At 47.8% G+C, this 15,000-nt stretch overlaps 1 protein-coding gene across 1 annotated transcript in view; it reads right to left on the reverse strand.

Annotated features, from left to right (window-relative positions):
- The window catches only part of LOC138981045 (chorion peroxidase-like), a 53,153-nt gene that overhangs the window by 8,437 nt on the left and 29,716 nt on the right, over positions 1-15,000 (reverse strand). The window contains exons 8-13 of the mRNA XM_070353848.1: positions 13,919-14,032; positions 13,524-13,616; positions 11,615-11,733; positions 10,503-10,660; positions 9,730-9,916; positions 2,542-2,687 (exon numbers count right to left, since the gene is read on the reverse strand). Coding sequence (XP_070209949.1) covers positions 2,542-2,687; positions 9,730-9,916; positions 10,503-10,660; positions 11,615-11,733; positions 13,524-13,616; positions 13,919-14,032 — 817 coding nt within the window. The remainder of the gene's footprint in view (positions 1-2,541; positions 2,688-9,729; positions 9,917-10,502; positions 10,661-11,614; positions 11,734-13,523; positions 13,617-13,918; positions 14,033-15,000) is intronic.

Consider the following 15,000-nt stretch of genomic DNA (forward strand, 5'->3'; position numbering starts at 1 on the left):
GATCACAAGTCCAGTGCTCTACCAACTGAGCTACCCGTGACCAACGGATCACAAGTCCAGTGCTCTACCAACTGAGCTACCCGTGACCAACGGATCACAAGTCCAGTGCTTTACCAACTGAGCTACCCGTGACCAACGGATCACAAGTCCAGTGCTCTACCCGTGACCAACGGATCACAAGTCCAGTGCTCTACCAACTGAGCTACCCGTGACCCTAGGATGACAAGTCCAGTGCTCTACCAACTGAGCTACCCGTGACCCTAGGATGACAAGTCCAGTGCTCTACCAACTGAGCTACCCGTGACCAACGGATCACAAGTCCAGTGCTCTACCCGTGACAAACGGATCACAAGTCCAGTGCTCTACCAACTGAGCTACCCGTGACCAACGGATCACAAGTCCAGTGCTTTACCAACTGAGCTACCCGTGACCAACGGATCACAAGTCCAGTGCTCTACCCGTGACAAACGGATCACAAGTCCAGTGCTCTACCAACTGAGCTACCCGTGACCAACGGATCACAAGTCCAGTGCTCTACCAACTGAGCTACCCGTGACCAACGGATCACAAGTCCAGTGCTCTACCAACTGAGCTACCCGTGACCAACGGATCACAAGTCCAGTGCTCTACCAACTGAGCTACCCGTGACCAACGGATCACAAGTCCAGTGCTTTACCAACTGAGCTACCCGTGACCAACGGATCACAAGTCCAGTGCTCTACCCGTGACCAACGGATCACAAGTCCAGTGCTCTACCAACTGAGCTACCCGTGACCAACGGATCACAAGTCCAGTGCTCTACCAACTGAGCTACCCGTGACCAACGGATCACAAGTCCAGTGCTTTACCAACTGAGCTACCCGTGACCAACGGATCACAAGTCCAGTGCTCTACCCGTGACAAACGGATCACAAGTCCAGTGCTCTACCAACTGAGCTACCCGTGACCAACGGATCACAAGTCCAGTGCTTTACCAACTGAGCTACCCGTGACCAACGGATCACAAGTCCAGTGCTCTACCCGTGACAAACGGATCACAAGTCCAGTGCTCTACCAACTGAGCTACCCGTGACCCTAGGATGACAAGTCCAGTGCTCTACCAACTGAGCTACCCGTGACCCTAGGATGACAAGTCCAGTGCTCTACCAACTGAGCTACCCGTGACCAACGGATCACAAGTCCAGTGCTCTACCAACTAATAACGACATGGCTCGCGGGATACATAGACAATTAAGTGATTGCGCAAAATGGTGAAACACGAAATGCACGAAGAATACACCCTACAAACGCATGTCATGTTGTCATTGGAAACAGTCACAGCAAAGTGAGATTACCAGGCAACACCTTGACCTTACTATGGAAAACTGTCAAGTACAACCAAGGCTGGTAACACTAGCCGGTTGACACACACACACACACACACACACACACACACACACACACACACACACACACACACACACACACACACACACACACACACACACACACATATAACCATGGTATTGTGTTGCTTAGTAATTGATGCATGAATTGGCGTCTCGCAGAATTACACGCCCCTGCAGGAAGGCCTGGCAACAGGTCGAAAATTTGGGCTGCCACTTGAAATTCTTTGTTTGGCTATTCTTTTCCTTGATTTTGTTATGTATCTATATATATATACGACTAGTGTCTGTCTGTCTGTCTGTCTGTCTGTCTGTCTGTCTGTCTGTCTGTTCGCGATGCACGGCCAAAGTTCTCGGTGGATCTTTTTCAAATTTGGACACCGTATTCAGCTACACCCCGGACACAACCGCATCGATGAGATATTTCAACACGTGCTCTCAGCGCGCAGCGCTGTGCGCGCTGAACCGATTTTTTTTTGTTTTGTTTTTTTGTCGGGATCCACTACCAGTAACTCTTCCTTATCTTCTGCAGTGTTTTCAGCCGCGATTATCTCCCTTCCTCCGTGTGGCGTCAATCCATATTCCCGTTACTACGTTACTATTTTTAGAAGGTCACTGCACGTTACTATTTTTAGAAGGTCTCCAGTGTTTTGCGCGTTTATCTCCTTTCCTTCGTGCGCCGGCAAAGCCGGCCTCTGCCGGGTCCCAGGCGCAGCCTGGTTTTCGGCTCTACTTCTTCCCGGCGAAGCCGGTACCCGGCGAAGCGGGTAATCATCTAGTATATATATATATATATATATATATATATATCGTTACAGTTAATCTGTGAAACCAGGGAATACGTGTACTAACTAAACTATTATAGGTAATACATAAATTAACTGTTTTTTTTCCGTCAGTTAATTCATGTATTACCTAGTTAATACACGTATTCCCTGGTTTCACAGATTAACTGTAACATATATACAAACTCGCCCACACACACACACACATATATATACAAACACGCACACACAACCCACAAACACGCACACACATCCCACAAACACCTCCACACACACACACACACACCACCACCACCACCACACACCTACAGCCCCCACCCCCCGCACACACACCTCCCATCCTGCACACACACACGACCCCACACACACACCTGTAGTCATTGTAAGGCGGCAGACCGTGGTCCCGTGCGCGCTGTATGTTGAGGGAAGCCAGGTCCAGACTGACGTTGTTCTTGTCCTCAAACAGACGGTCCGACAGGTCCGACACCATGAAACGATCGCTGTGATGAACTGGGTCCTAGGCAACAGTAGGGTGGCACACATTTTGTGATGTGGTTGTCATAACACAATAAAACGTATTTTTTGTTTGCCAAAATAAGTTAAAATACATGTGCATTTTAGCACAATGAATAAGGTTTGAATGGTCCGTAGCTTTGAAAAGATCACTGTGATGAACTGGGTCCTGTGCAACAGAAAAAGTGATGATAATATTGTTTTACGCCCTCACGGTTGAACCAATATAGATCTGATGGCTCTCAATAACGGTAAAGTGTTTGTTCTCACGCTTCTCGATTTGTCCGCTGCGTTCGACACCATTGACCACTCAATTATGACAGCCCGCCTTGAGGCAACTTTTGGCATCACAGGTTCTGCACTGTCCTGGTTTGAATCCTATCTCTCGGATAGGATTCAAACAGTCGTGGTAAACGGCATCAGTTCAGAATCCACAGTCCTTCAGTTCGGTGTTCCTCAGGGATCCGTGTTGGGTCCAGTTCTTTTTGTTTTGTACATGAACCCCCTCTTTAACCTCGTCAAACAGTATCCTATCGATCACCACGCCTTTGCAGACGACAACCAGTTGTACAAAGACAGTGAGATTGATCAAATTGATACCACTGTGAGTGAAATGGAAGACTGTGTTGTTGCTGTAAAGGCGTGGATGACGGCTAACAAACTACAGCTAAACGACTCGAAAACTGAATCCATGCTTGTCAGGTCCCAGTACAGATCTTTCCCTGAAAATTCTTTGCCTTCTGGCATTCATGTCGGCGATAGCGACGTCAACTTTGTCTCTTCTGTGACTAATCTTGGCGTTACCTTCGACCACTTCCTCAACCTTTCCCAGCACGTCCAAAACATCCGCACAATTGCGTACAGTAACTTAAGGAAAATCAGTTCTATCCGCCACTATCTTACCCCCCAAGCCGCTCAAACTCTAGCCTGTTCTCTAGTTCTATCCAGAATAGACTATTGCAACAGCCTGTTCTATGGCTGTGATCAAAAACTTGTCGAGTCACTCCAAAAGGTACAAAACTCTGCCGCCAAATTGATATATCGTTCTAAGAAGTTTGATCATGTCACACCACTTCTTCGTTCCCTTCATTGCTTGTATCTGTTTCTCTGCCAAATCTGAAGATGGCCCTAAATACCTCAAGGAACTGCTCGTCACATATGACAATCCCTCTGACTACAACCTCCGCTCACGCGCTGACAGTCGCAAACTGGAAACTCTCGAGCGAAGCTTGCCTTCTTTTGGAGATCGCTCGTTTGCTTCTGCGGCTGCCATTGTCTGGAATTCTCTCCCTTCCTCCGTTCGCCATTCTGCTTCTAAGGACTCTTTCCGCAGTTCCCTTAAAACGCACCTTTTTCGCGAATCCTTGTAAATTGTCCTTGCCATCTTTATAGACTGTTAGAGGTGAAGTTAGATTCGTTGTTTGAATGTGTCTTTTTTTGTATAGTTGCTTCAGCTTTGATTGAGCCATAGGGTTGTGTATGAAATTTGCATTTAGTCTTTCTTTTTCTTGCTGAGTGTATGTACAGTCTAGAGAGGAGACGGACATGGTGTGAGCTTGTCCAGGGGGGGTATATGAACATCTCAGTGGCAGGGGGATGGAAGCACTTGCTAATGAGTGGGAGTGTGTATGCGCGTGGTGTGCACGAGGATGTATGCACGTGAGTGATATTTGTAAATGTGTATTATGATAATATCATCTTTGTATTTATATTATCTGGGACAGGCTGATCTTTCTTAACCCAGTGTGGGATTTTCAGTGGGGCGACCACCCCCAACCCAGCGCGTCCCCGGGTGGCGGATAGGGGAACGGTCTTCAGATATGGAGATCAGCCGCTTGCGGCCGCGGACCAAACTGGCTCCGGGTGGGATCCCGGAAAATCCTCCCCCCTGTGCTCTCAGGGTAGGACGTACGGGCCATGAGCTAAGGGTGAGGTAACCCCGACAGAAAACCCCGAATGCTGAAGACGGAGGACCCGGGCCGCACGGCGCATTCTAACAAACCACGGGTACACGCACTTACGCAAATGATGACACAATCAACCAGCACAGATGGAAATGGCGCTCGCCCATTGAGGACCCCCCAGGGTGGAGCAGCGTCGGGTCCCATGCCTCAAAGGGACCCAGCCCCAACTACTGGAGGTCCCTCCCGTCCGTCTTGTCACGCCAGGGGACGCGGGAGGAAAGTGACTGGCACCACCACAACCAGGAAGAAACCCAGTCAGCAGCGACCTTTTCAGGTCATGCACTGGAACGCAGAAAGTATCCTGAACAAGAAGACAGAGTTGGAGCATATCCTGCATGAGAAAAACATCAACATCTGCTGTATTCAGGAGACGCACCTGACACCCCAAAAGTCCTTCAAAGTGAGAGGCTACCAATGCCTTAGGTCCGACAGAACAGACCGAAGCAAAGGAGGAATCCTGACCCTCATCAGGAACAACATCAATGCCTGTTTGATAGAAACGCACATGGAGGACTCCGAATATCAGGTGATTCGAATCCAGACGAAGACATCAGAATTCCATCTTGTCAACTTCTACTGCCCCAATGATAGACACCTCGCCCTTGACACGATCCCCGCAAAGGCCTCCAACTTCATCGTGGTGGGTGACTTCAACAGTCATTCACAGAGTTGGGGATATGACCACCTGGATCGGAGAGGAGAAGAGGTGGAGAACTGGCAGGACGACAAAGGTCTCATCCTTTTGAACAGTCCCTTTGACTGCCCTACATTCTATTCCAGAAGATGGCACACTACATCAACTCCTGACCTAGCCTTCTGCACGGAAGACATGCACCAGCTAACCAGCAGAGAGGTCGGAGAACAGCTAGGTGGAAGTGACCATCGGCCAGTCTTTTTGACCCTGGGCATGGAGTCCTGCACTGAAGCTTCCTTCCCACGGTGGAACTACAAAAGAGCGAACTGGTTCCTCTTTAGACACCGCACCAGCGAACTCACCAAAGACATCAGAGTCGAGGGTCGAGACATCAACATGGTGGCGAAGGACTTCAACATGAGCATCCTCAGAGCAGCGCGTGAGTCCATTCCCAGGGGTGCCAGGAGAGACTATAAGCCCTACTGGAGCAATGAATTGCAGGAACTGGATGATGATCTGGCAGACGCCAGAAGGGAAGCAGAAGTCAACCCGTCACAAAACAACAACATCCGCCTCCAGGAAGCCAAAGCCAAATTTCTCAAAAAGAAGCTACAGGCAAGACGGAGAAGCTGGCAAGAGAAGACAAGCTCTCTGAACCTTGAGAAGGATGGCAGAAAGCTCTGGAGGCTCACCAAGCAGTTGAATGATGAGAACACCAGCAGAGGAAAGATCACATTAGAAGAGAACGGGAAGGTGCTAACTGGAAAGCATGCTGCCAACCAATTTGCTGAAAGCTATGCAGCTGAGAGCAACCTCCATGTTAGCCCCGAGAAACAGAGAGAAGCAAGAAGAGAGAAAAGAGAGAGACCTGCCAGACAGTCGACAGTGGACGCCATGAGTCAACCACTCACACTCCACGAGCTGCACTCAGCTCTGAAAAAGTCAAAGGCGAAGAAGTCCCCTGGCCCAGACGGCATCACCAACGAGATGCTAACCCACCTTGGTAGTGCAGCAGAGAACAAGCTACTCGAGGTCTTCAACAGCAGCTGGCAAGAAGGATCGCTACCACAACTCTGGCGAGAAGCGATCATGATCCCCATCTTAAAAAAAGGGAAGGATCCAAAGAAGGCCACCAGCTATCGCCCAATCAGCCTCACCAGCTGTGTTGTGAAGACCCTGGAGAGAATTGTGAACGAGCGCCTCAGGCGGTACCTGGAATCCAGGAACCTCCTCGCCCCTGAACAAGCTGGATTCCGACAGTTCCGCAGCACTGAAGATCAGGTCACCTACCTGGCGCAAGAAGTTGAAGATGCCTTTCAGGAACAGAAGCTGGTCTTCGTCACCTGGATAGATCTTCAGAAGGCCTTTGACAAGGTCTGGAAAGATGGACTCCTTGTAAAACTGCTGAGGAAAGGCGTGTCCAGCAACATGTACCAGTGGATTCGCTCTTACCTCTATAACCGCAGGGCAAGAGTTAACGTCGACCAGACCAAAAGCAAGAAGTTCCTCCTTCGTCATGGCGTCCCTCAGGGCGGAGTCCTCTCCCCAACACTCTTCCTTCTCTTCATCGACGATCTGGTGTCTGAGATGCCCAAGGGGATCAAAGCTGCTCTCTACGCAGACGACCTTGTGATCTGGTGCAAGGAGGAGCACGCAAGTACTGCCACCTACAGAATGCAGCAAGCGGCAGATAGGCTGAACGCATGGGCAGAAGATTGGTGCGTCTCCATCAACAAGGAGAAATCCTCCACCACCCTATTCACACTGTCGCCAAAGCAGAAAGCCGGAACCATTAGGCTTGGTGGAACTCCTCTGAGAGAGGATGAAGAAGCAACGTACCTTGGTGTCACCTTTGATAGACGGCAGACCTGGAAACCACACATTGCACAGGCAGAGACGAAGGCCCGGCGCAAGCTAGCCATTCTCAGGAAGCTGGCAGGTACCACCTGGGGAGCGAACGAGAAGATACTGAAGACAGTATACCAGGGAACAATCAGACCCCACCTCGAGTACGGCTCCACAGCGTGGTCAACCTCAGCCAAGACAAACCTGCAGACCCTTGACCGTGTGCAAAACCAGGCCCTCCGACTCATCACCGGTGCAATGAAATCCACACCCATCAAGGAAATGGAGAAGCTTACCACCATCCAACCCCTCTGTCAGAGAAGAGAAGCCAAGACTATGGTACAGGCCGAGAAGCTCAAGTGCCTACCCGACCACCCCATGAAGCACAGACTGAGCAACCTCACCAAGAACCGGCTTAAACGGAGCAGTTTTGTACACGAGAGCAAGAGACTTTCTCGACAGTACAGGGAAGTCCTTCCACAGAACACTCTACCTCTGACTCAAGAAGAAGAGGAAACCCCCAAGGCAACAGAGAAACCAGACATCCAGATCTGCACCAGTGTTCCACATGTTACCTCAGGAGAAGATCAGAATGACACAGCTCGACAGGCACTCACCTTAGCCCTGATCGACGAACAGTACCCAAAAGAGGCGTGGATCCATGTATACACCGATGGATCAGCAACTAACGCCGTGCTCAATGGAGGTGCAGGCATTCTCATCCAGTTCCCTGGGGGACATACAGCTACATCCAGCGTTGCCACTGGCAAACACTGCACAAACTATAAAGCAGAAGCAGAAGCTCTCATGCAGGCCGCCTCCTTCGTTCAGGACTCCGCAGACCCTTGCTACCAAGTTGTCTTCCTCTCGGACGCCCTTTCAGTCCTTCAGGCCCTAGAGAACGACAAACTCCCACAGCTGGCCAAAGCATTACAGATGGTCAGACAAACCAGAAGAGTTGTCCTCCAGTGGATACCAGCACACTGTGGGATACCAGGAAATGAAAGGGCAGATGAGCTGGCAAAAGAAGGAGCCGTGGAAGACCAACCTGAAAACAGTGTCAGCTTTAGTGAGCAGAAGACAATCATCAAGGCATTGATGAGGCCAAGGACAAACAGAGATGACTACCACACAATGTCCAGAGAGCAGCAAGTCAACCTCATCAGACTGCGTACTGGCCACAACAGGCTCAATGCTCACATGAACCGAAAGTTCAAGCTGGCGCCATCACCAACCTGTGCCTGCGGTCAAGAGGACCAAACAGCGGAACACATCTTACAGCGATGTCCCTTACTAGATGAGGAACGAAAAGAAGTGTGGCCGTCACCAACTCCCTTGCAGACCAAACTATACGGCAGTTGACAGGAGTTGGAGAAAACGACAACATTTATCACCAGTGCTGGACTGATTGTGTAACCTCTGCGAACGCCAAGAAGAAGAAGAAGAAGAAGTATTTATATTATTGAAATTGTTATATCTCGATGTACAGCGCTAAGAGCATAGTTAAATTTGTGAAGCGGCGCTATATAAGCTATCTTTATTATTATTATTCATGTGCCCGGGTATAACCCCGACTTTTAGACAAGACACACAGCGCTGACTTTAAAACGCACGTGGAAGACGTGTTATGTACAAACGCTGGGACTTGATGGGCATACAGACACTAATAAGTAGAGGTTACATGCCGAGTCTCAGTGATTATTAAAAATAATGGTCGAAGTTGGCGGATCATGAAAAATGCGAGCTTCAGCTGTAGGCCCATATTCAATTAAACTGTGTCAGTGTCAGTGTCAGTGTCAGTGTCAGTGTCTCTCTCTCTCTCTCTCTCTCTCTCTCTCTCTCTCTCTCTCTCTCTCTCTCTCTCTCTCTCTCTCTCTCTCTCTCGGTCACTCTCTCTCTCTCTCTCTCTCTCCCTCGGTCACTCTCTCTCTCTCTCTCTCGGTCACTCTCTCTCTCGGTCACTCTCTCTCTCTCTCGGTCACTCTCTCTCTCCCTCTCTCGGTCACTCTCTCTCTCTCTCGGCCACTCTCTCTCTCTCTCTCTCTCTCTCTCGGTCACTCTCTCTCTCTCGGTCACTCTCTCTCTCTCTCTCTCGGTCACTCTCTCTCTCTCACACTTACTCCCTCTTCTCATTCACTCACTCCCTCCTCTCGCTCATCGGTGACCCTCCAGCCATCCACTCCCTCCCAACCTTGAATCACAACCTACATGGATCATGCCAGCACACATGTTCTTGAGTCTCTCTCTCTCTCTCTCTCTCTCTCTCTCTCTCTCTCTCTCTCTCTCTCTCTCTCTCTCTCTCTCTCTCTTATTATGTTATATAAATATATAATTGTAATGTATAATGTCATGTATGTCTAAAAGGGACAGGTTGGAAGATTAGGCATTGCCTAAAACCTTTATCCCTTTGTATTAAAGTTTTGAATCTGAATCTGAATCTGAATCTCTCTGTCTCTCTCTCTCTCTGTCTCTCTCTCTCTGTCTCTCTCTCTCTCTCTCTCTCTCTCTCTCTCTCTCTCTCTCTCTCTCTCTCTCTATCTTACTCTCTTCTCTCTCTCACCCTCCAGCCATCGACCCACTCCCACCATTAATTCACAACCTACATGGATCATGCCAGCACACATGTTCTTGAGTCCCTCGCGGCGGTTCTGCAGGATGAACTTGGGCCTGTTGAACATGGTGTGGAGTCGAACCTGCCTGTCCCCCATGGTGAACAGGCTTGGTATCATCGTGTGTCCGAACCGAAACGCTGCCGTGGCGAACACGTTCAGTATGGTGGGGTCCAGTTTACTGGAAAATTATACACCGAAATAATGACATTGTTATGTAGTGATAGGCGTAATAATAAACAGCAAAACTCTGCATTGATTTCAACTCTGATATATGCAGGACAGAGTTTACAATGCGTGGTTTTTCAATGGTGGGTGTACAGGGTTGTTATTGAGGGTTGGGGTGGGGGGGGGGGGGGGTATATTGGAGGGATGGGGGCTGATACTGTCCTATCATACGTCCCGTTAAATAAAAGGACAGAATGTGCATGGGCTGACGACGTTGCAAAAGCCGGTACTGTCTCATGATACTAAGAGACACGAGGAAGGGTGTACATTTTTGTTTGGGGGTGGGGAGGGGTGTATCGGGTTGTTATTGAGGGGCCGGAGGAGAATATGGGAGGGATGAGGACTGATACTGATCTGTCATAGGCCTACGTCCAGTAAAAAAAAAAGGCCCGAATGTGCATGGGCTGACGACGTTGCAAAAGCTGGTACCATTTCATAGTACTAGGAGACAGGATAGCGATTGAACCAATTGGGTTTTTTTTTTGTTTTTTTTGGGGGGGGGTTGAATATTCGAGGGATGCATGGGGCCTGACACTGACCTGTCATACGTCCAGTAAGATGGGCCGAAAGTGCCGGGGCTGACCACGTTGAGGGAGTACTGTCTCATGATGCTGGGGCCCAGGACAGGGGGCAGCCAATCGTGGTAGGTCACGTGCTGCATGATGGCCCCCATGACTCGCCTCACTTCCTGGTAGATCTGCAGGGACAATAGCGGGGAAAGATTAATACAACATTTTGTCAGTGGTTTTTCGGTTTTAAGGCTTTCTTTTTTTTCTTTTTTTTCCTTTTTTTTTTCTTTCTTTCTTTCTTTCTTTCATTCTTTCTTTCTTTCTTTTTTTTTTCATTTTTTCAATCTATCTTTTGTCATATTTTGTCTGCAAACATCCAGCCAATCAGCAAAGACACGTTCACGTAACTATCTTTCTTGCCGATATTCTTCTTTGCTCATACTGCTGTCTAACGATTTTTCAGAGTTCTCATTGATTTCTTTCTCTCTTTGCTCATACTGCTGTCTAACGATGTTTCAGAGTTCTCATTGATTTCTTTCTCTCTTTCTCTCGTTTATTTCTTCATGTGTTCCTAACTGCCTTCCTTCCTACCTTCCTTCCGTCCTTTCTATCTATCTTTCTTTAATTCATTCTTCCTTTCTTTCTTTCTTTCTTTGTTACTCTCTCTCTCTCTGTCTTCTTCCTTCCTTCCTACCTTCCGTCCTTCTTTTAACTCTCTCTTTCTTTATTCTCTTTCTCTCTTTCTTTCTTCATCCCTTCCTTCCTACCTTCCGTCCTTCTTTTAACTCTCTCTTTCTTTATTCTCTTTCTCTCTTTCTTTCTTCATCCCTTCCTTCCTACCTTCCGTCCTTCTTTTAACTCTCTCTTTCTTTATTCTCTTTCTCTCTTTCTTTCTTCATCCCTTCCTTCCTACCTTCCGTCCTTCTTTTAACTCTCTCTTTCTTTATTCTCTTTCTCTCTTTCTTTCTTCATCCCTTCCTTCCTACCTTCCGTCCTTCTTTTAACTCTCTCTTTCTTTATTCTCTTTCTCTCTTTCTTTCTTCATTCCTTCCTTCCTTCCTTCTTTTTATTTCGCCATTCCACAGCGTCTGAGTAAAAATCACATCAGTGACAATTCGTGTCTCTGCTGGAACGACTCTTACCCTTTCGTCAGACCAGCCAGGGTTGATACGCGATAGTTCCTCGGCCATCCTGTTGTGATAGCGGAGGAACACGATGTGCAGTGCCATCAGGCCCGTGTGTTCGTTCACCCTTTTCTCTCCTGCAGACAAACATTGGACACACGTGAGTAAGTAAGTAAGTAAGGAAGGAAGGAAGGAAGAGACAAACATTGGACAGACGTGAGGAAGGAAGGAAGTAAAGAAGGAAGGGAGGAAGGAAGGAAGGAAGGAAGAGACAAGCATTGGACAGACGTGAGTAAGGAAGGAAGGAAGGAAGGAAGGGAGCTAGAAGGAAGGAAGAAAGGAAGGAAAGAAGGATGGACGAAAGCGAGGAAGTGGAATACGGTGTACAATACCATCAGCGAGTGCAAAGATGTACTCCCTTCTCCCGTGCCAGCAAAGACAGAAAGACAGAAAATAAAGCAGCCAAGCGGGAAGAAAGAAAGAAAAAGAAATATATATTGAATATAACAAGAAAAAGTAGGTACTTTTTCTAATATGACTGTCCTTGCACATCAAAAATCATCACAGAGGGTTTTCTTTCATTTTAAATTCTCAGTTTCTTTACAATAATATCCAAATGGATTTCATACGGACTTTGTCATTCGGACGGTTTTATTCCACTGACGTCAACTCTTATTGCGTCGAGCACAAAGTTAACCGTTATTGTTTGAGGATGATCCACATACGAAGCACAGACTGGACTGTGAAGTTAATCTCGCCTGGGTAGATCAAATAACATTATTTTTATTCTTTATATCGTTAATCTAGAGACCCGTTGGACTATAGGCAGTACACGACACACCAATTACGAAATGCCAAAGTACTGACCAGAGTAAACTCACCAGAAAGGGAGCCAACAAATTTGAAGACGCGGAGAAACAAACTCGCCAGTGCCAGAGAGAGGGGGAAGGTTGCAGTCCTGAACTCCCCATACATCGACATTCATATTCCCCGTTGCCCTCGTGTGGAAATACAGTCAAACCAGAGAGACAGCGAACAAATTAGAAGACACGCAGAAACAGACTCGTCAGTGCTAGAGAGAGAAGGAAGGTTGCAGTTGGGAACCCCCCACATCGACATTCTTATTCCCCGTTGCCTTCGTGTGGGAATACAGTCACCAGAAAGACAGCGAACAAATTTGAAGACACGTAGAAACAGACTCGTCAGTGCTAGAGAGAGAAGGAAGGTTGCAGTTGTGAACCCCCCCCCCCCCCCCCTACATTTACATTCATATCCCCATTGCCCTCGCGTGGACGTGGACGTCTTTCACAACGGACTTGAACCACACCCGGACCCACAATGCCTCAAAACCCGAAGAGGACAGCCATGTTCGAATCCAGACCGGGACGGACACGGGTCAACTTTATGTGTAGACTCAGAGACAGTACCCATGTCCACCCCCGTGTCACCACAGTGACACGTTAAAGACCTCGGTCCTTCTGCCATAAGTGCAGGCGGCTGATTGCACCTAAACACGCACACACCTGGGTATCTGATTTAAAGTCGGGGTAACACCAGGGTATCTCATATAAAGTCGGGGTAACACCAGGGTATCTCATATAAAGTCGGGGTAACACCAGGGTATCTCATATAAAGTCGGGGTAACACCAGGGTATCTCATATAAAGTCGGGGTAACACCAGGGTATCTCATATAAAGTCGGGGTAACACCAGGGAACATGCCCCTACTGGCTTCACCGTGACGGCGGCGTCAAAAACCCATTATCAGGGTCATCATCCCAGTCCATGGCCTTATCACGACTGTGAACCTGACACGTCCAGTCAAACTCAGAAGAAAAACGGCGAAGATCCCACAGGGAATTAGACTTGATAATCCTGCCATTGTCGACCAAGACGGGCAACCACCAGAAGCAATTAAAAGCGCGTACCTGCCAAGAAGCAGTAGTCCCCAGGCTCCTCTTTTACACAGGTAGAATTGGTGTCTTCTGGCAACAGGTTGTCGCTGGTCACGATCAGAGTACCTGCAGGGATAATACATTAAACATCAGCTTCCAGGCGTTTGCCTGGGTTAGGTTATGAGTCATGTTAAAGCTGTTGATGTGATTATGTGTGTGTGTATGTGTGTGTGTGTGTGTGTGTGTGTGTGTGTGTGTGTGTGTGTGTGTGTGTGTGTGTGTGTGTGTGTGTGTCACATACAGACAGAGATACACGGACAGACAGACAGAGACACAGATAGAAAGAGACAGAGGGAGACAGAGAGAGAGAGAAAAAAAATACCACATATTTTCTCCTACCCCAGCTGTCCAACACGCATGACACAAACCTTTGCGGTACGTCCTGAGCTCGCCAGCCTTCTGCGTCTTGGAACCGTAGACCTGTGACGCGTCTATCCAGGCTGTCAACATGCTGGTCTGCTGTCGGATCTGTTTCGGAGCATCTGCACACAGCGATCGACCACAAGGGTTTACATTCTTCTTCTTCTTCTTCTTCTTCTTCTTCTTCTTCTTCTTCTTCTTCTTCGTTCATGGGCTGAAACTCCCACGTTCACACATGTTTTTGCACGAGTGGATTTTTACATTATTCGTTTTTTAGCTTTTGATTCATAGGGCTTTGAAACTAACAACAACAACAACAACAACAACAACAATAAAAACAAAACAAGTCGCGCGAAGCGATATAAAAACATTTAGTCAAGCTGTCGGCATTAAAAGTAACAGATAAACACAATAAACAATCATCGCCGAGACTATATTTACGATAGTCTCGACTAACCACACCCCAAAATAATGAAGATTACCTTCACCGAAGTTTCAACCAATTTAGTTCAAAAATGAGGGCGTGAAAGTGCTGTCTCAACTTTCACAAAAACCCGGATATGACGTCATCAAGGACATTAATCGAAAAAATGGAAAAAAAACGTCTGGGGATATTATACCCACGAACTCTCATGTGAAATTTCATGAAGATTGGTTCAGTAGTTTTCTCTGAATCGCTCTACACACACACACACACACACACACACACACACACACACACACACACACACACACACACACACATACATACATACATACATACATGCATACATACATCTATCTATATATATATATATATATACGACTTGTGTCTGTCTGTCTGTGTGTGTGTGTGTGTGTGTGTGTGTGTGTGTGTGTGTGTGTGTGTCCGCGATGCACGGCCAAAGTTCTCGGTGGATCTTTTTCAAATTTGGAGACCGTATTCAGCTACACCCCGGACACAACCTCATCGATGAGATATTTTAACACGTGCTCTCAGCGCGCAGCGCTGAACCGATTTTGGTTTTCTCTGGATCCATTCCCAGTAACTCTTCCTTATCTTCTCCAGTGTTTTCAGCCGCGTTTATCTCCCTTCCTCCGTGCGGTGCGC

Source organism: Littorina saxatilis, linkage group LG12, assembly GCF_037325665.1.
Source record: "Littorina saxatilis isolate snail1 linkage group LG12, US_GU_Lsax_2.0, whole genome shotgun sequence".
NCBI classification, from domain to species: domain Eukaryota; kingdom Metazoa; phylum Mollusca; class Gastropoda; order Littorinimorpha; family Littorinidae; genus Littorina; species Littorina saxatilis.